The sequence below is a fragment of the Podarcis melisellensis genome (genome assembly GCF_964234715.1).
Source record: "Podarcis melisellensis genome assembly, chromosome: 16".
NCBI classification, from domain to species: domain Eukaryota; kingdom Metazoa; phylum Chordata; class Lepidosauria; order Squamata; family Lacertidae; genus Podarcis; species Podarcis melisellensis.
The window spans coordinates 21,871,847-21,896,491 of record NC_138533.1 but is presented as its reverse complement, the minus strand read 5'-3'; the positions used below and the strand labels follow the sequence as shown (position 1 = coordinate 21,896,491).

General features: G+C 44.3%; 2 protein-coding genes across 3 annotated transcripts in view; one reads left to right on the top strand and one right to left on the bottom strand.

The window, feature by feature from the left end:
* SUDS3 (SDS3 homolog, SIN3A corepressor complex component) overlaps window positions 1-8,975 on the bottom strand; it is a 30,821-nt gene extending 21,846 nt beyond the window's left edge. The window contains exons 1-5 of the mRNA XM_081892640.1: window positions 8,319-8,975; window positions 5,106-5,175; window positions 3,197-3,252; window positions 1,355-1,426; window positions 79-98 (exon numbers count right to left, since the gene is read on the bottom strand). Coding sequence (XP_081748766.1) covers window positions 79-98; window positions 1,355-1,426; window positions 3,197-3,252; window positions 5,106-5,175; window positions 8,319-8,544 — 444 coding nt within the window. The 5' untranslated portion in view covers window positions 8,545-8,975. The remainder of the gene's footprint in view (window positions 1-78; window positions 99-1,354; window positions 1,427-3,196; window positions 3,253-5,105; window positions 5,176-8,318) is intronic.
* Window positions 8,976-11,604: 2,629 nt separating this feature from the next.
* The window catches only part of TAOK3 (TAO kinase 3), a 119,375-nt gene continuing 106,334 nt past the window's right edge, over window positions 11,605-24,645 (top strand). For both annotated transcript variants that reach the window (XM_081892290.1, XM_081892288.1), the window contains exon 1: window positions 11,605-11,745. The gene's annotated coding sequence lies outside the window, so the exon portion shown is untranslated. The remainder of the gene's footprint in view (window positions 11,746-24,645) is intronic.

Sequence of the window (24,645 nt, the reverse complement as noted above, 5' to 3'; positions counted from 1 at the left end):
TGAAAAAGGGAACAGAATATATTAATGAAACCCGACCAACAGAAAAGGAAACACACACATATATACACACATACTTACTTCCAGCTGGAGAAAAAGCTCTGAAAGAGAGAAAATAAGTTACATTTTTTTGCTGAACTAAGCACATTTAACTCTAGCAAGATCCCAGAGTGGTTAGCCTAGAGTGAAAATTCTGATGACGGCAAGCTACAGGCCGTTAAGAGAGGCTGCAAAACCAGCCCTTGCAAGTATTTCTGCTTGCACCAGATTAATCTTCATCAGTAGCTGCACTGACAAAGTAACTAGACATTTGGTGCAACGTATACCAAACAATTCCTATCTTAGATAGCCAACAGTTAGGTTTGCAACCCTATAGCTGGGAAGAAGTCTCATTGAAATGAAGGAGATTTACTTCCAGGTAGACACAAGGGATTGTGCTGAAATGCCTAATACAACTGCAGAAAAGCAACACTGATTGCTGTCCCTTCTTCTTAGCTGGAACATAAGCCTGCCCCAGAATAAAAGCCAGTCTGATTGGGGGGGAAAATCAATAGAAATTATTTATAAAAATGTGTGTCTAGGATCAGAATCAACCCAAGAAGGGGCACTGTAAAGATCAACAAATGAATTATGCCACAAAATTCTGTAGACTATAACCCATTTCATCAGATCCATTTATGGTATTTTTCGCTCTATAAGACGCACTTTTTCCCCTCCAAAAATTAAGGGGAAATGTGTGTGCATCCTACAGAGTGAATGCAGGCTGCGCGGCTAAGCCCAAAGCCAGAACAGGGAGACGGAGCACTGCGCAACGCTCCATCTCGCTGTTCTAGCTTGGGGATGGCTGCGCAAAGCCTCCGCTGGGCAGTGGGGTGCCTTCACCCCACTGCTCTGCGGAGGCTTCAAAGGCTGTCCCCGAAGCCAGAACAGTGAGATGGATTTTTTTTTCTTGATTTCCCCCCCCCTAAAAACTAGGTGCGCCCTATGGTCTGGTGCGCCTTATGGAGCGAAAAATACAGTAAGTGTGAACACCTCATTTAGGAGGTCTCGACACCTTCCAGAACTGGTTGAACAGCATTTGCACAGGGAAATGAACGGTCTGGAGAAATGCACTGTAGTCCACTGAAAGCCTACGCCACAATAAATGTATTAATCTCTAAGGTGCTTCAGGCGGTTGTTTTTGCTGCAATAGACAAACACAGCTAACCCTGTGGAAAGTTTTTAGAATGAGATTGCGACACACACAAGTAAGATCACCCAAAAGTACTGAGCGGGGTTTCAAGCATGATTATCATGTACTTGTCTAGGCCTAGATCAGAAATCCTCAAGCAAGTCACCAGAAATGCAGTTCACTCACCCGCATTGCGTATCCTTTCCTTGTATTGCTGATCCAGCTTTTTCATCCTTTTCTGATATTCCTGCAAAGTACCTATTAAAACCATACAAAATTAACACACTGAAATCAATAGATTAAAATACAGAATGATAGAGCTGGACGGAACCTCAGACGACAACCCCTCCCGCTGCAAAAAAATGGGACAGAGCCATAATACTGTTGAAAAGGACTCTACACTGTTTTTCTCACTATCAAGCTATCAGTGCCTGATCTGACCTAGGGCCCAGGATTTGTGACAGAGGTCATTGCTCCTGTTATTTCACAGAAGTGTCTGTACACAGCTTGAATCACGCAGCTCATATCTCAAAGCAGAATATTTTTGTTTGTATACCTCAGTTGCATTTTTTTTTAAAAAAGACCATTCCCTTCACCAGTTTTACCACCACCTATTCTGAGCAGTCCTACTTCAACCTGATGCTTAAAAATTACAGATCAAGCTTAAAATTTTTTTCTTTCCACAAGTAATAAGCCACTGCTGAAGAAGAAGCAACATAATATTGTTCAGATGAAATAAAAAGAGTATGGGCTATTTTCTAGTCCTTAAAAGAGGGGAGCAGGCACAAAATCGACATACTGGTGCATCTCCCCATCCCCAGTGTCCATTTCAGTAAAATTATATAGTACTGGTGCTAAGAAGTACAGATGAGAAGTGGACACATCCAGTTTAGGAAAAGCCACTTCCTCATTCAGCTTTGTGCTTAGTAGAAATAAGTCAACTGACTGTCCCAAATTAAGGTAAAGTGATATATTTAAAAGGTCAGGGTATGTGGAATGGCCATTTGTGGAATGTTCTCCCCAGGGATGCTTGCCTGACACCTTCATTACATATCTTTAGGTGCCAGGTGAAAATGTTTCTCTTCAACCAGGTGTTTGGCTGATTAACATTCAAAGGCTTTTAAAATATGTTTGTGAGAGAGGGGGTTATTGGCTTGGTCTTCTTTATGTTTTATTATGTATTTTTTATTCTCATTTTATATTTTGTTGTTGAACTGCCCTGGAATCTTCACATGAAAGACAGTATACAAATTTAATAAATAAGATTAATAATACACTTTAAAGCAAAACTCAAGTAGTAATAATAATAATAATAATAATAATAATAATAATAATAATAATATACTATTAAGGCAAAACGCAATACATTCCAGGTTCTGTTTTTCAGATAATCCAACCAGCAATATATTAAGAGCGGATTTATTTATTTTTACTTGAAAAACAAGAGAAGTTGTGATGCCTGCATGCAAGTACTGAAATCTCAAAATGAGAACCATCACAAGGCTGGTCAGGAAAGATTCAGCACTATGCCAAATCAGGGAAGATTCCCCAATTGCACTGCATGAAAATGGCAGAGACCTTAATGCAATGACAGAGCACATGCTTTGCATGTAGAAGATTTCGGGTTCAATCCCTGCCATCTCCAATGAAATGATCAGGCAGCAGGTAGCAGACAAATCTGGGCTGGATGGGGCATATATAGAGATCTGGCATAAGGCATCTTTCTATATTCCTAATGCACCAGAAAGTCTGATTTAAGAGAACTCCAAGTCATTTTATCCTCCAGTCAGAGACAGTAGTGCCTCTGAATACCAGTTGCCGGAAACTACAGAAGGGGAGAGTGCTCTTGTTGCTGGTTTCCCCACAGGCATAGAGTTGGCCACTGTGAAAGCAGAATGTTGGACTAAATGGGCTATTGGCCTGATCCACTGGGCTCTTCTGATGTTATGTTTTTATTTGATCTGGGTATTAAATGTAAAGCCTACTGTTCTTGTGAATAAATGTCATGTCATGCTTTTTAAACCATACCTTCTTGCAGTTGCTGCAGCTGCCTCTTAAGAGATGCCAATTTATCCTGATACATCCTGCAAAAAGAATACATATTCTAATGAAGGATACCCCAGTGAACACAAACTGCTGGTTTTACTTTCCTATTCAACCGATTCTTCCCATTGCTAAATTTCTATTAAGTAGTTCAAGTAGAGCTGAAGTGAAGGAGCAATAAAAGTTTGCTATTTTTTTAAAAAAAAAGAACACAAAGATCTTGATACATGAAAGTATCATCCTCCTCTGCTACCTTTCCTAGCCCAAACTGCAGAACTTTCTACCTTAAAGGCATTTGATCACAGAGGGCCAGATAATAAAATTTAGTTGTGTGGGCCACAACAGCATCTAATCTGTATTCCAGAAGGTATTGTCCAGGCAAAATGTCACAGGATGCCTAACTGCAGAAAAGATAATGTTACAAAAGGCAGAAATTAAGAAGCATCAACTAACCCAACACTTAAAAAAATAGAGTCAGAAGCATAAAGTCATTACATATCTAGAAGGCATATACATTGTCCAAAAAAGTCCCACTGATATGCTTAAAGTTCAGCAGAAATAGATAGGTAGCCGTGTTGGTCTGCCATAGTCAAAATAAAATAAAATAATTCCTTCCAGTAGCACCTTAAAGACCAACTTAGTTCTTGGTATGAGCTTTCGTGTGCCTGATGTCAGGAATCACAAGACAGAGAAACCAGTAGGAGAACACTTCAATCTCCCAGGACATTCTATACAAGATCTCAAAGTAGCTGTTCTACTACAAAGGAATTTCAGAAATAGACTGGAAAGAGAAGCTGCTGAATTGCAACTTATTACCAAACTTAAAACCATGGAGAGACCTGGTCTGAACAAAGACATTGGATTCTTATCTCATTATACATGACAAAGCCATTTTTCACCTTCTCACCCCTTGCTTTTTCCTGTAAGACCTATTGCAGTCGTTAAGAGTCGTCAACAGGCTCATCACAGCTATCTGCCAATCACCCATTCCCACCACCCTTCTGAGTAATACCCCTCCCCACCTTCTCACTATATAGAAGGGTCTGGTGACTTCTGTTTCAGTGTATCTGAAGAAGTGTGCATGCACACGAAAGCTCATACCAAGAACTAACTTAGTTGGTCTTTAAGGTGCTACTGGAAGGAATTTTTTTATTTTGTTTCAGCAGAAATGTTAAACTTAGTTCATATGCAATGCAGAACCAGTGTAAAATCAGCTTGCTTTCGATAAGAGTTGTTGAGATTAACAATTTATTCAGGTTTGGACCACATGGTAAACTGTGGTTGCTCAAAAACAGAAGCTTCTCATCTCCTGGTAACTGCACTGGAGGTGGTGGAGCAAGAGGCCTATGACTTTTGAGGCCTGCTTTTGAAACACTAAACCAGTCTTCCCTACCCTGGTGCCCTGCAGCTGTTTTGGACCACTACTCCCATGAGGCATGGGCAAGGGTCAGAGATGATGGAAGCTGTGGTCCAAAACAGCCAGCAGGGAGGGACCAGGTTGGGGGAAGCCTGCATTCGATGGAAGTAAGAAGTACAGGACTATCAAGGGAAGAATTTCTCTACGCTCAAGGTACAAATTATTTTAACTCAGGCCTCTTCTGTGCTGATGCTTTCTATTATTCTGACATTAGGTTTTATGTTATTATTTTAATTGTGATCTTTTTCTAACCCACCCTGGCACCATTTGGTGAAGGGTGGGCCATAAGGAGAAACAACAACTGCTGCAAACAGCTCTTTGATTTAGGGAAATGTTATGTGAATTTCAATCTTTTTGTCTTAATACTTTTGCACTTTTGCCCCACCAACATACATTCAAAACTCCCTCCCTTTGAGCTGGGATGTGACTCATACGAAAGAGGCATGGAAATATATCTGTAACCTGGAGAATACTTACTGCTCCTTCATTTCTACATAATCCTCCTCATTGTGCTTGGCCAGATCAGTTTCACTTGCATCTTCGGTATCTAAGGAAACAGGAACATCAGCGAGTGTCAGAGCAGTGCCAATCAGTACGTTTTTTTGTTCAAGAATTCCCCACTCAGCAGCAGAAACAAACACCACTGAGGTACAAAAAAGAACTGTACACTTAAAAAAACTAAACACACAAGAGAGCAAGCTCATTCAAAACAACTGTGCCATTTCTTATTGTTGTGTTATCCAGACCTCTATGCTATAAAGGCAGGAACGTGATTATGTACCACAGTTCCCACCAGACAGCATAACAAGATTCTTAGCAGCTGTGTCTGTCAATTTCCTTCCAATATTCATTCCATGCAAACTCTCTGATCTCAACACAGTTCTCCAGTATCCCACTGGCTTTAACACAGTGCCCCCCCTCCCTTTCTCCTGCCTCCCCACAGGCCTCTGTTCAGTGCCTCCATTGCTTTTGGTAATTACTGGAAAAATTACTACTGGCACATCCAAGACCTTTAAGGGAACAGGCACGTTCCTCTTAATAAAAGCCTCCTCAAGCATCACAGCAAGGCAGGGTGCAAATGTATCAAATTAAACATGACAATAGAATGTAGGAGGCTGCCTTATCCAGGTGCTGACCATTGGTTTGTCTTAATTCACTATAACCTGCCCTGCACAATTTCTTTTTGAGAGCTGTACCATAAAGAAGGCCGATTGCCAAAGAATTGATGCTTTTGAATTATGGTGCTGGAGGAGACTCTTGAGAGTCCCATGGACTGCAAGAAGATCAAACCTCTCCATTCTTAAGGAAATCAGCCCTGAGTGCTCACTGGAAGGACAGATCCTGAAGCTGAGGCTCCAGTACTTTGGCCACCTCATGAGAAGAGAAGACTCCCTGGAAAAGAGCCTTTTGTTGGGAAAGATGGAGGGCACAAGGAGAAGGGGACGACAGAGGACGAGATGGTTGGACAGTGTTCTCGAAGCTATGAACATGAGTTTGACCAAACTGCGGGAGGCAGTGAAAGACAGGAGGGCCTGGCGTGCTCTGGTCCTTGGGGTCACGAAGAGTCGGACACAACTAAACAGCTAAACAACAACAACACCACAGATTGGCAGAAAATCTCCACAAACTCAAGCAGGGGTCAGCCCTATGTGAAGATGTTGAGAAGTGAACTTGACAGCTTTTGCATACAAAGCCTGAGCTCTGCCAGAAAGTTCCATAAAGCTCCATGCATATGAAGAAATTCACTGAAGCAGAGCAAACATTACCCTCTTCAAGTTAGGAGGAGAAGAAAAAAGCTGCAACCCTAAACTAACTTCTTTGAAAGAAAATCCTATAGAAACAAATACTTTTACTGCCAAGTAAACATACGCTACTGATTGGTCATGAGATGTTTTCTTTTCTGACATCTGACTGCCATTCTTCGGAGCCTTCTTTTTTAAACTATCCATGCTCTCACAGTAAAATTCCAGAAGTTAACATTTTAAGTTGGGCCGTAAGTTTATATAAAATGCCTGTTGCTCAACACAGACCAGGCAATTGATAAAAACAGATCAATAAACAATGTTAATCTGTTTTAGTGTTTTAACTTTTGCATGCTTTAAAGCATGGTTGTACATTTTTCTTGATTTTACTCTTTTCTGTAAACTGCTCTGAGGTTGTTGTTTTTTACAATCAAGCAAGCAGTGTATGCATTTTGTGAAATAAATAGGTAAAATGAAAAGCAGTGGGAGAAGTACCACACTTAACTGGGTTCTGGACTTGCAACATGCTTTCTCACATACATTTCTAGATAAGTAACAGGAAATCCTATGTGTGTTTACTCAAAAGCTAATATGAATACTTCCTGTGACCAGCATTAAACCCCACTGAGAACCATAATAAGAGTGCTGTGTGAAGAGCAGAAGATCCCTCCTTTAAAACTTGGTACAATAGTTTGGCAACTCGCCTTGGATGAAAAATTGACCCAGGAGAGGAGAAAGACACGGGGATTTGGTATCCTTCTACAGTACTCAATTTGTTAACAAAAGTGACAAAGTGATTTTCTCCATTTTTTGTATGAGGTTTTCCCTTTCCCCACACCCTCCTTTGAAGTCCCAGACAAACTAGATGCACCCTAAAACTTACTTTTTTCTTTCTTCATTACTTCCACCTATGTAAAGAATGATACTGTTGTTGTAAATTGAATGTTCTGTTGCAAATGACTATATATTAAAAGGATTGCTCTGCAAATGTGTACAAGTTAGCCACCTGCAACTGAGGTCACATCCACAGCGTACATTTTACACAACAATTATACCGATGGGCGATGAATCTTCAAGTGTTTTAATTAACACAATTTCTCTTTTGTTTTAGCTAAACCCTTCCATATGGATCGCTGGCTAAAAAAGGGGGGTGTTTGAAACATACAATTATTACTACAATTATTTTAAGCTTTTTGAAAAATTATTTCTCTTTGTAGTGTGCATGCATAGTTTTTGCTGTACATTAATAAATTAATACCATATATTGCATTTGCATTTGCTCAGGCCTAGATAAAACATTATTAAAACTACCTCCAAATTGTCTTCAACCGAAAAGGGACACTCCAGTAAGACTAAATCCTCAAAAAGGGCATGGAATTATTTTGAGTTTGGGAATCAATGAACTAAAACAAAACAGTCCCTGCTTGAAGGCTTACGATCTTTCATTTTTTAAAGGCACATCAGGGAAAAGCGACAGGGAGGGAAGGCCGGGGATCTGACTCGGGGACCAATTTTTGAACAGTTGTCCATACAATGATCAGGTGTCAGTCAGCCACTTGGCTCGTAAACTTCGATGGGGTCTACTCGTAGGTAAGACTGGACGGGTGGCTACAATGCCCACGTGCTTCGTGACTCGGAAGTCCCCGACAGTTGGTTTCCCTCCCGAGAAGAACGGATCGCGCCCGCCGTGAGGTGGTCTCATCGCAACCAGTGCAGAGTCTGCCCTCATGAGCAGAGGCGCCGAGCTCCACGGGCCCCCGTGAACCACGCGCATGAATTCCAACGGGCCTACTCGCGAGCAAGACTCAACTCTTGCGCGCTCCTCCCCCACCTCGGGAATTAGCCCCCAGCAGAAAAGGGGGGCGGGTTACTCCCGGGAAAACCCGCTCGGCGGCGCCTCGAGGCCTCCGCGAAGGCGGGTCGGGGGGCGGGCAGGCAGGCGACTCACCCTCGTCCGAGTCCCGCGCGCGGCCGCTGCGCTCCCCGTCCTCCTCGTCGGCGGGGCTGTCCAGCTCCTCATCCTCGAAGCTCTCGGCGGCTGCGGCGGCTGCAGCTGCGGCGGCGGCGGCGATAGCAGCGGCGGCGGCGGGGCCCGTCCCGGCGGGCAGCACGGCGGCGGCAGAAGCCGGAGGCCCCGGCGGGAGCGCGGGAGAAACCAGCGCGGCGACGCTCATGGCCGAAGCGGGAAAACGCCGACCGACCGCCGCCGATGCCACCGCGGACGATCCGGTCGCCTCCTCCTCCTTTTTTCTTCTTCTTAACTCCCCCCTCAGACAAGCCGCGAGCGGCCCCGCCTCCCGCGCGCAGGCGCGCTAGAACCACTTCCGGGCCCTGGTTGAGCTGGGTGAATAGGCGGATTGGCGGGAGGCTGGCTTGACTGACGTTCGTTTCGCTCCGCGGTTTGGACCCCCTTTCTACCCGTAGGCACGAGGAACTGCGCCTTCAGCCATAGACCGATATAGGGTTAGACTCAACTCGCTGCCAAGCGTTTGCAGGTTCGCTTCTCGGCCCCACCCCACTTTTGTGAACAGCTTATTGTATAGATGTGTGGAATTGCTGTCAACTGGGGTCTGCTTCCGCCTGCGCGCCCCTTCCACTCTCCGCAGAGACTTTCTTAAAGGGACTGCTTTTAAAAGGAAGTGTGTGTGTGGATCCATGTAAGTTAGGGTTGCCATATTTCAAAAAGTAAAATTCCTGACACGTGCAAAGTTGTTGAGTTTTTTTTCCTTGGAACCCAAATGGTTGAGCTTTTAGGTGGATACCTCTCCCCAAAATAGTGATTTTAAGCTTTTGGGTGCTTTTTCCGTAGCGTTGCTATATGTCCAGGTTTTCTGCCAATTCTTTGGGGTGCAATTTTTACGCCCCAAAACCAAAACATGTCAGGAATTTTTCTGACTTGTGGCAAGCCTAATATATGTGCGTATTTTAAGGGCAGGTGGTTGAACTTGCTTTTTCCTCTTCCCTCCCATCCCTTTATTTCTTGTATGCTACGTCTTTTTAGACTGCGGTCCTTTTTCTCTTTATGTTAGTACTTATTTTTGTGAATTGCTCTGGCAGCCTCTTTAGCTAAGGGCTGGATAATAATTGCCAGAAATAATTACTGGGTCAGTAGTAGATTCTGAAGTGCACACACTCTTCCTGACAACCCCATAGCTATTCCCCTTTCGAAATGATGCAACAAAAATTATATTTTTTTACCAATGCAAACATTATGGCTTCAAGCCAGCTTTTTTCTCACCTCCCACCATCTAGTTTTTCTCAGTACCCAATCTGATGAAGTGTTCTGTTGGATGCAGAAGCTTGCTTACAACCCAGTGAGATGGGTGGGGTATAAATACTATTATTACTACTGTGTTATATTTATATGTACATGTATACAATAGGAGCTGCAGGAAGCAACTGCTAGCAAAGAAAATCTTGCCTCCATCACAGGTTCAGCAAGTTCTAGCTCATCATCCAATGCCCTTGTCCTAGAGGTCCTCAACAGGAGGCGGTTTGGTGGCAAACACAACAGGGAGAGGTGGGGGAAGAGGGCATTTAAAATTTTATCCTTTGTGTTGTCTCTGCCACAGAGCACTATCTGAGACTTTGAAGAAACACCTGCTATTGGACATTGACATATATTCCGGGATACAAGCCTGCTTTTGGAGGGTGTAACTGGAAGGGCCACTTCATATTTGTCATCATCTTTTTAGACCATGGTGAACAGGTGTGCCTATCCTAAAGGCAGAAGTTATTTCTTGCTCTTTCTTTTCTTAAGAACCTCTGATGCAGAGCATATGCTTTGCATGCAGAAGGTCTGTTGGGACATGATACAAGTTTATAAAATTATGCATGCCATAGAGAAAGTGGCTCTCATAGCACTAGAATCCATGGACATCAGTATTTAATTAGAGCCAGTGTGGTGTAGTGGTTAAAGTGTTGGACTAAAACCTGGGAGGACAGGTTTCAAATCCCACTCAGCCATGAAACTCACTGGGTGACCTTGGGCCAATCACTAGCTTTTGCCCTAGCTTACCTCATGGGGCTGTTGTGAGGATAAAATAAGGCGGGGAATAACCATGCACACCACTTTGAGTGGGTTACTAGACATCCCGTTACCGGGGACGGTCCCCGGATTTGCAAATTTGTTCCCAGACAAATTCCATCCCCGGAATGTCCCCAGATTTGCAAATCTGTCTCCGGGAAACGTGGTGGCTGCAGGCTCAGCAGCCCAGAGCCAGCGACTCCCAAGCCTCCCCCATCAGTCAAAACAAAGGGGGAAGGGGGCAGGAGATGGGGGAGGGTCAGGAGTCGCTGGCGCGCCGTTGCCCATTTTTTAAATCTCAGAGCATTTATGTTTCACAGGGTGTGAAAGAAGGGCTTTGCACCTTTATATAATATGCATGTGTGCTTGGACCCAGGGGCCTCACCATCCCCACTACAGACTCCCTGTTGCTAGGTAAAGGTAAAGGGGCCCCTGACCATTAGCTCCAGTCGTGACCGACTCTGGGGTTGTGGCGCTCATCTTGCTTTATTGGCCGAGGGAGCCGGTGTACAGCTTCCAGGTCATGTGGCCAGCATGACTAAGCCGCTTCTGGCGAACCAGAGCAGCGCACGGAAATGCCATTTACCTTCCTGCCAGAGTGGTACCTATTTATCTACTTGCACTTTGACATGCTTTTGAACTGCTAGGTTGGCAGGAGCAGGGACCAAGCAACGGGAGCTCACCCCATTGTGGGAATTCGAACCGCCAACCTTCTGATCGGCAAGTCCTAGGCTCTATGGTTTAACACACAGCGCCACCCACGTCCCTGTCGCTACTCAGCTTAAAAAAAAAAGGGTCACTGGATTCATTGAAAAAAAATCTGGTAACCATAATCCTTGAGCTCCCTACAGGAAACGTGGGGTGGATATACAGAGAGACAGAGTGTATATGTATGTATATAAGTGTGTGCATATATATATATATACACACAGAGAGAGAGAGAGAGTATAATAAATAAATCCTAAACCAGTTCAATTCTTCCCAGCCCATCCTCAGCCTCCTCTCAAACGCAACCAACCGCTATTGCCCGGCCCACGGGAAAGAACTCTCCATTCCCCTCTACTGGAATGCGGAAGTCCGTTCTAGATCCTCATTGGCCCTCCGCCGGCCCTGCTCCTCCCCCTTCCCCGCCCCCACGAGGAGGGTAGGCCGAACGAGCCGACGGCCGACGACGCGAGCCCGACGACTGCGAAGGCGACGAGGCCAGGCTCACCCCGAGGTCGGCCAGGCTGCGTAGCCGAGCGCCGAGGCGATCGAACGCGGTTGGCCGCGCCTGACGAGAGGAGCAGGAACCGCACCTCAGGCGGAGAAGCGGTGACGGCAGCGGCGGCAGCAGGAGCCGAGCGAGGTGGGTTGAAGCGCGCCGGTCGCCCCGTCCCTTTCTCTCCCCCCTCACCCGCTCAGGCTGGGGTTGGCTCAGCGGGGGTTGCCGGGGCCGGAGGGCGCCGAAGAACTTTTCCCCGTCCGGAGGAGTCGGGCTCTCTTGACCGGGGAGAGCTGCTTATTTCCCCTCAGGCGTCGGTGGCAGCGGGCGGGGACGAAGCCTGAGGGGGCGAGGAAGAGAGTCGGGCGTGGAGGAGAAGCTGAGGGGGAAGAGAAGCGCTTCCCCCGAGTAATGGGGGGGGGACCCCGCACCTCTTTCTCTCCCCCCCCCCATTATCGGGGAGGAAAGTCTTCCGAGGGGGTGGAAGTGAAAGCAGCAGCAGCAGCAGCAGCGGAGAACCGGACTCTGAGGGGAGTTTAGAAAAGAAGCGCTTCGGGAGGGGGAAAGGAGGCAGCTGTGGAGAAACGACGTGGAGGGAGGGGGAAGCGACGGAGATGGGGGGGAGAGAAGTGTCAGGTAGAAAAAGCGGGCGCAAAAAAGTCCTGTTGTCCCTCCCCATCTGTTGTTATTATTATTATTATTATTATTATTATTATTATTATTATTATTCCTTTCTCCAGTAAAGGGGGGTTGGAGAGCAGCTGGAGGGAAAGAATATATGGGGTGGGACCCCAGGACGATTTTTTGCATAGGAGCCGACTGCTAGGGTCTGAGGTCACTTTCCACACACACACAATGCTAAAATATTTGAGCCGCCCCCCCCCCCAAGTTGATGGGCATTGCCATTCAAATAGTGTGCGTATTCCATGTCCTGGGTTCAATTATTCAGAGCTGGGCTTACCTGCCTCCCCCCCCACCAATATTTTATTCAGGTTGTCCCCCCTGGTGTGGGGTGTGTGGAGGGTCTGAGGGCCAGAGGGAAGATGACAAGTGAGAAGACAGGAAGGAAGGGGAGGCTGATAGCCAGAGACTTAAATGGGGGAAGTTGTGCATGAGGGGTGGGAGAATAAGGGGAACATTTGGTGGGGGAGTTGAGAAGGGGAAATGGGGAAGGGTATGTGTGGGGTGGGACCCTAGGACTTTAGGGAGGGGGGGTTAGCGGGGCAAATGATGTGAGGGCAGGGTGGGGTGCTAGGATGGGGAAGGCAGGGAGGAGAGAGGCACAGGGGACATACTGGTGGGAGAATAAGTTGGGAAACTCAAAAGAGGGAGAGAGAAACGGCAGGGTGTATGTGGGGTGGGAACCCTGGACTTTGCTGGATTTATGAGCAATTGGAGGGGGAAGCAGGCTAGCTGGACGGAAACATTGGAGAGAGGATGGCTGCAAAGGCAGGAGGGACAGACACACACTATTGGGAGTTAGGAGATGAGATCAAGTGGGTTAATGCAAAAGGAGCAAGTTGGAGGAAGGCAGAGAGACATGGGTTGGGGGTCAGTGCTTTTCTTCTAGAAAAAGAGGTGCCAGTGCTCACCATGAAGTTGTTACATTAAGTGCCACACTTTTAACCAGTGTTTTTCTTTTAGAAAAACGGTGCTGGTGCTACATACCCTTGTACCCCCCCCCCAAAAAAAGACCCACTGGTGCGGGTCATAAGTGGGGTGGGACACCAGGTGGTGGTGTGAGTAGTTAGAGGGAAGAAGGGAGCATACGTGAATACCATCAGCTGAAAAGGAAAGTGTCACTTGGGAGGGAGGGAGAAGAGAGGAGGAATTGTGTGACTGGGAGAGAGATAATGGTGGGGAAAACAAATTTGGGGGTGAGAGAGTACTAAGAGAAGGAAAGAGTGGAGGAGAAACAACATCCTCCACATTATTGTTAAATTTGTTGCCTGCCCTTCACCAACAGGTTACAGGGTGGATTACAACAATTTAAAATACAAATAGTTAAAACCGAGTATATCCACAGGAATAGAGTGGGACCTGAAAACACACATCTCAGGTGTCAAATGCCAGCACAGAGAAGTGTGCCATCAGCCTTCAGTGATAGTTGTATGGTATAGTGAAGAAACCAGATGCACCTCTGTGGGGAGTGAATTCCACAATTTTGCAGCTGTCATAGAGAAGGTCATTAAGGTCAGCTGTCCTTGGGAAGACTAACTGAAAGGTGGCTGAGAAATAGTTTGAAATCTAAGTATGATTAAAAAAATATAATGAAAGGAAATCTTCCCCAAGTACAGTAGGGTGAGAAAATGTCAGGTGATAGAGGAACCTGTTGGGAAGTTGAGAGGAGATGCAGGTTGGAAGAATATGGGGAGTAGCTTAAGGATAGGGAGGTAGATATGAAGAATTCCCACCGCAATGTAAAGAAGAGTCTGTCTGATTGAAGGGAGTACACTGATGAGGAAGGAAGTTGAAGAGAAGAGAGACAGAAAGGGATGAAAAATGGATGGGTACGTATGTGAGATGGAACTGCAGGTGGGATGAAAGGGTTAAAGAATTTGGAGGGGAGTGTGCCAGATAGAAGTCTTCCTTAATGCTGTAGGAACTGAGGTAATATCAGGTGAAAGGGAAACCTGAAGGGGAATGAAGGGTGGCTCAGTGATAGAGCATATACTTCACATGCAGAAGGTTTCAGTTTCAAGCCCAAGCATCTCCAGGTTGGGCTGGGAAAGGGTCTCTGCCCAAAGCCCTGGAGAGCTGCTGTCAGCCAGTGTGGACACTACTGAGCCAGGTGGACTGATGGCCAGACTCCATAAGGCAACTTCCTATGTCCCTAGAGCAGGGTTTCCCAAACTTGTAGTCCACAAACAGCTGGAGACCCAACTCCCATCATCCCTAGATAGCAAGACCAGTGGTCAGGGATGATGGGAATTGTAATCCAAAAACAGCTGGAGACACAAGTTTGGGAAACCCTGCCCTAGGGGTAGATGTGGGGACTCTTTTCCACCTTGGATTTGGATTTGATATCACTACCCTAAGGAGTCTCAAAGCGGCTAACATTCTCCTTTCCCTTCCTCCCCCACAACAAACACTCTGTGAGGTGAGTGGGGCTGAGAGACTTCAGAGAAGTGTGACCAGCCCAAGGTCACCCAGCAGCTGCATGTGGAGGAGCAGGGAATCGAACCCGGTTCACCAGATTACGAGTCCACTGCTCTTAACCACTACACCACACTGGCGCTACACTTTCTCCCTGGTAGCAGTGTCACATGAGAAGGACATGAGGTGGAAGAAGGAGCTGAGGAGAGGCAGAGGTAGGGAGACAAGTGCCAAGAAATCAAATGAAGGCCTTTTGAAGTGAGGGTATGGTGCAGAGGGGGGAAAGGTTTCCTATTAGTGCAGGTTATGGAAGCTACCAGGTTGTGTGTGTGTGCTTGGACCTTGCTTGAAGAAAAGCAAAAGAAGGGAGGAGGGCAACTTAAGAGAGGTAACAATATGTATGCTTTCCTTCAACAGTGAGCCAGCCAATTATGAGGGGTCCTCAGTGCAAAAGAGAAGGGTTGGTTAAGGGGGCAACCCCCAGTGCAAGAAGGGGTGAAGAAACCAAGAGTGTTGAATAGCTTGAGAAGAGGGAGCGAAAAGTGAGGAGTCCAGGATGGGTGGAGTACTGTCAGGTGTGAAGGGAGCCCAAAAATAGTTTGAGGGTAGATGTAGCTGTGGCAGCAACAATGTGAGTGTGGCAACTCGGTGTGGGGTGCAGATGAGAGAAAATAATTGGGGGGGGCAGTGTGAGGGAGCAGCCAAGCGGGAGTAACAGCTTGGAGAGAGGTGGAAAGCTGTACAAGAGTATGCAACAAGCCTGTTTAAGGTATGTTTGTGTTAGATGGCATCTTGGATCCTGTGAATCAGCTGTGAAAGGTTGCAGGAGCAAATGGATATGTAGTCAACATCAAAACGCCCACGTTACATAGCTAACTTGGAGTATAACATTAGGTAAAGATGTAAACTACTTATACTTGTGGGCGTGGAATGACACTGTGAAGTTTGGATAAGAAGGATGAAGGAGGGGCAGCAGTGACACTGTGTGTAGAGAGTTAGGGAGTGGAAGAAGTTGTGCTCAGTTGCAGGGAACTGGTGCTCTACGGGGAGGGAAGGTATTGGCAGTAAAGCAAAGGCTGGGTTAGTGGTGGTCAGTGAGAGATGTAAGCCATGGGTATGTAGTTTGTTTTAAAAGCTTTGGCCGTGAGAGCAGTTTTCATGCCATAGCTTAACTTTAGCCTGGAGGTAAAAGTGGTAATGCAGCGAGTTTCCGATGGGTTGAAGGTAAATCCATTTATATTGCAGCTTTGCTAAGTACCATGCTCATCGCTTTAAACATAGACCTAGAAATGCTCTTGCAGAAGGAAAGTAGGGCTTGTTTATTTACATGCTACTCCCATCCCTTGTAGCCTGTATTCTATTACAAAGTACCTGTTCTGTGAGGCATTAGAAGTATGACAAGTAATTTAAGCATCAGGACTTTAATCCTATGTATTTACTTTTCTATATTGGCTTCATTTCATAAGAAAGCAGATTATTCTACAACTAACTCTGTGGTAATTTCCCTGTGTCTGTATTAGTGAGGCTCTATTTCAGCTGTGCACATTTTTGTTCAAATAATTCAAATAATATGGCTCTTCAGCCATCCTGCTTTGTTGCTAGCACTTCCTCCTTTTCTTGGTGCTGTGTACTTTGATCACTTAATCTTGGATATAACTATTTATTTCTTAGGTTCCCCCCTCCCTTTTGATGTTGGAATAGTTTGATAGTGATCCACAGGCATTGGTTGTATAACAACTTGTGTTTAGTCTTCCATGATTTGCAGTGGAAGGAATGTGGCTGCATGTAGACGACAGCAAAACTGGGATTCCTGTATATAACTTTTTTTTTTTTTGCTTTAACTGTCAAAACTATTTCTGTGACAAAGCCTTGATGAAAGAGTATAGTGAGGATAAAAGAAATGGCAGCTTGGGGGAGTTGCAATCTGACCTTCTGAGGCTTCCTATTTGGTCCTTGGCATAGCTTTTAAGAATCCCCCTTTCATTACTCACTTTGGCCACTTCTGCCACTGTTTACACAAGCAAATAACATTTTAAACTCCTCTTTCCTAATACTAACAATCCCTGTGGCCTTATGTTTTTACCTTTGCTGAAAATTGCCCTGAACTCCTTCTGAAGGAAGGGCAATTAATAAATGCATGTTCCTTAGGTGTCTACATAAAATGTAGGTAAAATGCTTCTTGAGTCCAAGTGCCAGCTGTTCAGTAACGGTATATCAGGAATGCAGAGATTGCTACCACATTTCTCCTTCTCTATCTTGCAAGTGGGAACAGCTAACCGTGAGCTTGTGACTTGTTTTGCTAAAACAAACTATGATGGGAAAACCAAGAACAAACTTTAGCTTCACACTGTGGTTTGTTTGCAGCAAACCATAGCTCCCCCATGTTAGAATTTAATGGCAAGCCAGGGTCATAGTTGGTCGCGCTAGAGGAGGACTACAGTGGGAACCATTTACACAGTCATCCACTAACTATGGCTTACTTTCACATGTGAATGCAGCCGGTGACAGAGTTTCTTTTGTACTTCAGCTGCTCACTCCTGTGCCAAAATCCAATGAAAAGGGAGTGAGTAGAGCAATTGGGCACTAAGAAATGAACTCTGCCAAAGTTTTGCTCTTGAATTGGGGAGGAAGATGTCAAAGAACTCTCTGCTTGTGGCTTTGTGCAAGTGGAAGTGAGCAGTAGAGCCAGTGTTACTGTCCTTCAAGAACTTCTCAAAGTATAGCAATGGTTATGCTGACCAAGGAAGTACAGGGTTCTGTGAATGGTCATTCTATCCAACTTTTATTGGGCTTCACCTTAGCTTTTGGTTTGCCATATATTGCTGTTATAAATTGCAGGTGTTATTATTTTCCAAAATACCCATGCATTTTTACTTAGTCTTCTAATAAATTAGCTGCATGGGTGCTGCCCCCAAATAGCAGGGAAATGGGTGTTTGATATTGGATTGTGTAGTGGCTGAACTTTCCTTCTATTTAAAAATAAATTAGCTGATGGAATTGACAAGTTACGGTATCTAGACAAATGGGTGCAATTTGCCCAAACTAGACTGGGTTGCAGGATCTCGTAATGAACTGCGAAAGGCAGAACAGTGACTGGGAAGAACTTTCCTATGTTTCCCCATTTATGAAATGACTGCCTACTTTGCAGCAACAATAGTGTAGGGTCTTTAAATGGGTAGTCTACTAATAATGCAGAAGCGCTGAGTTACAGTTATGTGTATGGTTGATTACCGTATGTCAAAGCTTGATTAGAAAACATGCAGGTAGATGTACCCATGAAGTTACTCTTTGCATCACTTCGTTTCTTCATTGCAGTGGCACAGCCAGCATTTCATCTATAGATTTATAATCATCTGTTCTTAGCTAGCGTATGAGAAGCACAGAGACATTTCATCTGGCACAGTAGGGTACAGTTTTCCAACATGCTCGCAACTGCAACAGCTTACAGTTTCTAACAAGCCCTAGATTACAAACACCAAGTATCCTGTTCCTTTAAAAAGAGCTAAAAGCTGGCTCATTGTGGTAGCTGAGAGTATGAACTACCAAGTCTCTTTCTTCTCAAATCATGCTCACCTTGCCCATGAGCTAGTCACTAGGTGGCCACAAGAAAACCCTGTCTTTCAGGCTCATCTCCCTCTATAGGAATATACTGCCTGCTTTATCTGAGCAGTTCTTTCAAGACACCTGCCCTTTTTTTAGCACATATGTTCCTCCCCGTGCTCTTAGGTCATGACGGCCCAACTTTCATACAAAGTAGGCCGCAAGGGTACTTTGACACGGAACCTGTTGGCTGCACACTGCTGTGTTGCACATTGGGGGGCAGGAGGAGCAAGGCCAAAATTTGACGCCCCCACCCTCAGCTCTCCTGCTGACCTCCCAAAGCTGGCTAAACAAGGTTTCAGGCTTTAGGAAGGTGGCGTGAGGCTCTGGCAGGGTACGGGGCTGGGAGAGGGTGTCAAATGTTGCTGAGGGCCACCAAAAAAAGGGCTTCCCTCAGACTGCTCGTTGGACCACCCTGTCTTATGTCATTGAATGAAGCATTGCTTTTTGTTAGTAAGGTAGGATCGCAGAGGATATCACAGCAAGGTATTCTCATTTGTTGACCTTGAGATGCACCTTTCACTTGCAGGCATCCCATTGCTAACCAGTTTCCTTTTCTCCCTGGCATTTGTGGTTATAACTGGATTAATTTTATGCTGCTGTTCTGGTATTTTGAGCGTGTGCGGACTAATGTTCAGTGTTTTAGGTACTTTTTAATCATTGTGTTTACTTTAATTTTCTTTCGGTAGGCTTGAAGTGCTTCTTAGTTTGAAAGGTGGCACGTGTCTTATAAATCCTGAAATGTACTATATAAATGCTAGGTTTTTAATTTAGACAATGTTTATTGTGTTGGCAGAATTCAGTAACTTCTTTCCAAATCTAGGCATATCTGAATAGCTCCTAAAGATCCTGAATTGTCCATGTGTCATTTAAATGCACCAAGACCCTATTGTATGTTTCAGTATTGAAAACTGTGGCTACCATTGCATTGAAATCTGAAGGGTATTGGTTAGTGTTGGAACACTGGAGCTGAGTTAACTTTAATGCCTTCTTTTTTGAGAGGCCTCTTTTTGTGTGTGTGAAGGAAGTTGTCTATAATGGGGAAAGAAGAGTGATAGAAGCTATGCACAGGTTTACATGAATGAGATAAAAATCCTTAAAATTCTTATGTGTACAGACCACTTCCTGTGTGGCTACAGAACAGTATTTGGGTAGCGTGAAGGTGGTTTCTTTAGTTTTTCCCTTTTCAGTTATGTAAGTGATAAGGACTGTGCTTCAGTTCAGGAAATATAAAAGGTTTCTTCCTTCTTCTTTTTTTAAAGAAGGAAGCATCTGTGAGCTGATGGTCATGATGGCTTTTAGTTGCTTCTGTATCTGAACTTGTGTAACTGGTAGTGACTTGTGATGGGAGAGTAGAAGAGGAAGGGAAATGGAAGTCATGTGACTGGCAAATAGATGTTGGCTGCTTGAGAACCTATGGAGGGAGGTTGGTGAAGAGCTGGTTGAGTCAGGCCCATTGCCGGAACTGTTTTGATTGGAAGCAATTTTTGCACTAATTTACCAGAAAGGATAAACTTACATGCATATTAGTAATCCAATATGTGTTATTTAAATTTGAATAAAATATTAACTTTTAGAAAATACAAATTGCAAAAATGCCCAATGCTTCCAGAACACTGGAGGGTAAGAACAGTTGTAATTCTTACTGTGAGCGATTCAGTAGACTACTTACTGCATGTCTCTCCTCGTGTCTTTTCCTTTTAACCCTTGTACTCCTAATTGCTGTTTTTAAAAAGAGAGGAAGATGTAATATTCTAAAGCTTAGAGTCAGGCTCCACTTCATCTCCTGATTCCCTACCATGCGGCTACTTCTTTGAGTTTGGGGGTTGTATACTGTCAATTCCACAGTTGGAGCAATAGTTTCAAGAGGGTTGCATAAATATTCAGCAGTATTACAGAATCTTGTCATAAGTGTCTCATCTTATTGCAGAAACCTCTTGTCATAGAAGTGTCTCATCTTAGTTTTAGGATTAAAATATGATTATGAAAGGCTATTCTCTACCACCTCCTTATTGCCCATCTTTTGAGGGAAGACTCTGTGCACACTTGTGGTGCAGGGAGAGAGGAAATAATCTTCATGCGCAATATGCTGACAACTCCAGATTCTTTTGCTTGCTTGATGGTATGATCAGGGTGATCAGCCATGATTGTTGGAAACCAGCCATTGTGGGCCAACAGTCATAGACTTTTAAAATGCCTTTTTTGTGGTCTCTGTCCAAGAGGTTGGTTGCATATGACTGAAATCTAAGTAGGGATGAGTTTAAAAAACAGCCTTCTAAGCTCATGATTAAAAAGATCAAACCAGAGCCCTCATACTCCTTACCATTCACAGTGATTAATGTTGTGCATTTCTATTCACAATCAAACAGGTCAGGTGATATTCCCTGAAACTTAATAGAATCATAGAATTGTAGAGTTGGAAGGGATCACAAAGGTCATCTAGTACAACCCCCTACAATACAGGATTCTTTTGCCCAATGTGGAACTTGAACCCACAACCTTAAGATTAAGAGTCTTGTGCTCTACCAGCTGTGCTATCCAGTTCCTCTGTGTGTATGCAGAAGTGGGTCATTGGGAAGGTGGGTGGAGCATGGCTATGTTTTGCTCCTGCTTACTCCACCCCTGGCTGACCCAAAACTTGTCATCTTCTGCTTAGTAGCTCCTGGCTCAGTTTCTTCTTAAACAAAGTGGAGTTATTCCTCCTTACCAAAAAGCTGTTCATCATTGCCATTCTAAAATGACATAGATGTACATGAAGCACCCCCACATCTATATTTGGAGAGGTTGGCTGGGCAGAGGCTTGCTGCAGCTCATGGCTTCAAGTTAGACAGGAGGTGAGGGAATCTGGTCAGTAGTAAGTTACTCGCAAAGGCTTGTCAGTGCCAAGTAGTGGGTGGGGCAAGGGCACGGCTAAAGTTCCTAGTTTATTCCAGAGAACCCAGCAGCTGAGTCCCCCTGTAGATCAGCCCATGGAACAAGCCTCACCCAGAAGCTTTTATAGGGTCAGGAATGATTGTTTGACCTGCTCTTGCCTTATTACCCCAAAGAGGCTCAAGTTCAGACACAGTAGTGGCAAAATGCTTGTTAATGTTCATCATTCTTATGTTCTGTGCCTGAGCATAGTTACATGCTTACACATAAGGATTAGATCTGTTTTTAAGATGTTTTGTTGCTCTCTTGTAACCAAAGTGAAATTCTTCTTTATTATTGAAATTGCTTCTTAGCAGAAGGATGACTGTGGTACTAAAACATTTAGTAAAGGGTGGGAGCTCTACCACTGACTCTTGGGATTGGGCTGCCTTCCTGGTTTGCACAGGGGTGCAGTGTTCATGCGCTTGTCTCTCTAGCAGGGTGAGCTCACACTGTGTGTATGAAGAATTCATTACTCAACTTGTAGTGGTAGGGAAATGTCAGATTTAATGTAGAAGGGCTTACAAAACACTTTTGGCAGAGCCATAATGGAATGCTTTCAAAGTGGAAAAAGGCAACCTTAGTACAAATTCCCTTTTAACCTGTTAGTTTTAAGATACGCTCTCTAGTTTAAAGAATCCAGAAAATATTAAAAAAACCTGCAGCTGTATATTGTGCCCTTTAGAGTGTGTTCATACCACCCAGTTTTCTTTCCAGGAAGAAGTGGCCATGCTTTCTTTTCATCCCTTCTCGTCTCATAACATTCTGCTATTGGTTTTTGTGGGTGGACATTTTGCAACACCAAAGGGAAAAAATATACCTTTAACTACTGCTGGAAAACACATTGTTTATTGCAGATTGTGCTTTAGGGCTGATTCCAATGCTGTGTGTTTTGAAGTGAATCTTTAGATGCAATAGCTGGTCTTAATACTTCAAGGTATCTTCCATAGAAAGGTAACTTTAGCCACACCCACAAAGAGCAGCAGGTGAGTTATTTGTGACCAAGTGCCCCAGCCTGATGTGTGAAGCAGAAAACTGGGTTGTTAACTCCCGACTAATTATGAATAAATAAAGTTATGAATAAATAAAAACCCAGTGCATTAAAAGGAACTCATCACAGCAATCTGCATGAAAAGCTGCTGCAGATCTTTTAACTGGGAAGGGCTTTGGTTCAAGTACCAGCCTGGGGTCTGGATATGGCTCTTCAATAGATTTCTCAGCATCCTTCCTAAGCTTTAATTCCCATGAATCTTTAGGGAAATCTACAGCAGTTCAACTAGTAAGTTCAGGGCCTCCTTTAATTTAGGGGATAAAGTGAGCAAGGTGGCCATGATAGGGGTGTGTAAAATTATTCATGGTATGGCAAAAGTGGAAAGGGAGAAGTCGTCCCTTTCATTATATCCTCCCTTCAAAGAGTATATGCTCTGCATATTTCTCCTCCAGCACAAGATGGTTGTAAGTTGCTTTGGACAAGATAAAGCGACTAACAACATGAATGGATGATGATGATAACAACAACAACAGCAACAATACCTACACAGCAAGACTTTGAGATAAGTCAGGCTAGAAAAGAGCAGCTGGCCCAAGGTCATGAGTGGAGATTTAAACCTAGGTTTCTGCAATTTTAAACATGTAACCACTAAGGTAAAAGGTAAAGATAAAGCACCCCTGGACAGTGAAGTCCAGTCAAATGTGACTATGGGGTGCAGCGCTCATCTCACTTTTCAGGCCAAAGGGAGCCAGTGTTTGTCCACAGACAACCTTCCAGGTCATGTGGCTAGCACGACTAAACAGGTTCTGGCGCAATGGGACACTGTGACGAGTGCCAGAAACATCGTGGAACCACTAGGCAGCACTGATTATTTTCCTTATGTGTTTAACCTTAAGGGTCCACATACCTGCTTTCTAGCGTTGCCACGGTCTCGCAGAGCTGCAAACACCATGCTGAAGTGTTGGACTCGGACTGAGGGGACCCGGGTTCAAATTTCCACTCAACCATGTCACACACTGTGTGACCTTGGGACAAATACTGTCTCTCAGCCTAGCCTACCTTGTAGGACTATGAATATAAAGTGGAGGGGGTAGAACCAAGTACACTGCCTTGAGCTGATTGGAGAAATTGCATTATATATATATATGTATATTCTATCAGTCTCTATGGTGGTTTTATGTGGGGGTGTTGCTGTTAGTTTTGCAGTGTTTCAAGATAGAGTCACAGTAGTGTAGTCAGTGCTGAATCATCCTGACGTGATGCACTCTTTGTACATAATACAATAAATATATACTGGGGGTGGGTGGGGGGTTATTGATGTTGTTTGTTACTATGTTATATTCTTTGTGGTTTTGTATTGTAAACTGCCCTGTGATCCTCAGATGAAGGGCAGTATAGAAATTTAATAAATACAGAAATGTAGGCCAGTGAGTGTGGTTCTGTTACAAAAGAAAATCAACGTGGAGTCGTGTTTTGATTTTATATCATAGGAAAATATATTTCATGTATGACATCCAGAGAACTGTGGTTATGGGCCAGCCTAGAAGCACCATTAACAAACTATATATAAAAAGAAATTTTCTTGTATTCTTAAAATGAGTTTAAGTAGAAAGCTTTAATAGACTATTTGCTGCCGTTTATCAGACAGAGAGCAGCAAAACTGGCACGAAGCAGCCTGAGAAGATTTTTCCATTTATTTGTACTTCTGACATGTTTAATCTGCTTATGTGGAGATGAACGATGGCTCTCATTCGGCAAAGGTGTAGTTGCAATGTACTGAAAGTTAGTTTTGAATTTTATGCTGTTCCTAAAGCACTGTTTCATGGCTCACTGGTACAGCACATGGTTTGTATGCATCAAACCACTTCCAATTAAAATTACTTTGGGTAATTTTAGGGTGGGGAAACATCTCTTAGGCCAGAGATGAAGAATTTGTGGCTCTCCCCAAGTTGTTGGACTGCAATACTCATCAGCCCCAGCAGGCATGGTCAGTGTTCAGAAATGATGGGAATTGTAGTCCAGCAGCTTCTGAAGGACCTCAGGTTCCCATCCCTGTCTAAATCTTGGAAAACAGCTTCCAATCAGAGGAACATGGTACTAGGCTGGACTGATCTGAGTCAAGTTTTTGGTTGGTGCATGAACAACCTGATGTGCAGGTTCCTTGATCCCTAAAAGCAAGTAGTTGATTCCCCTGTATTCTTGGCTAAAATTTATTTCCCAACTGTTCTGAATGGATTGTTTATTTATCAGAGGTTATCTACCTCAAGGCAATTTGAGGTGGTTTACTTAGGTAGTGGGTTTTTTGGTGGGAAGCAGAGTGGGGGATGCACGGAACTGCCCCGAAATGCTGCACCATCACATATACTGGGAAGTTTTTACCTCCTTTTCCTCCTCCTTTGGCGATCACTTACAGCTGAGTAAGATTGTCTTCCATGAAAACGGTCTTA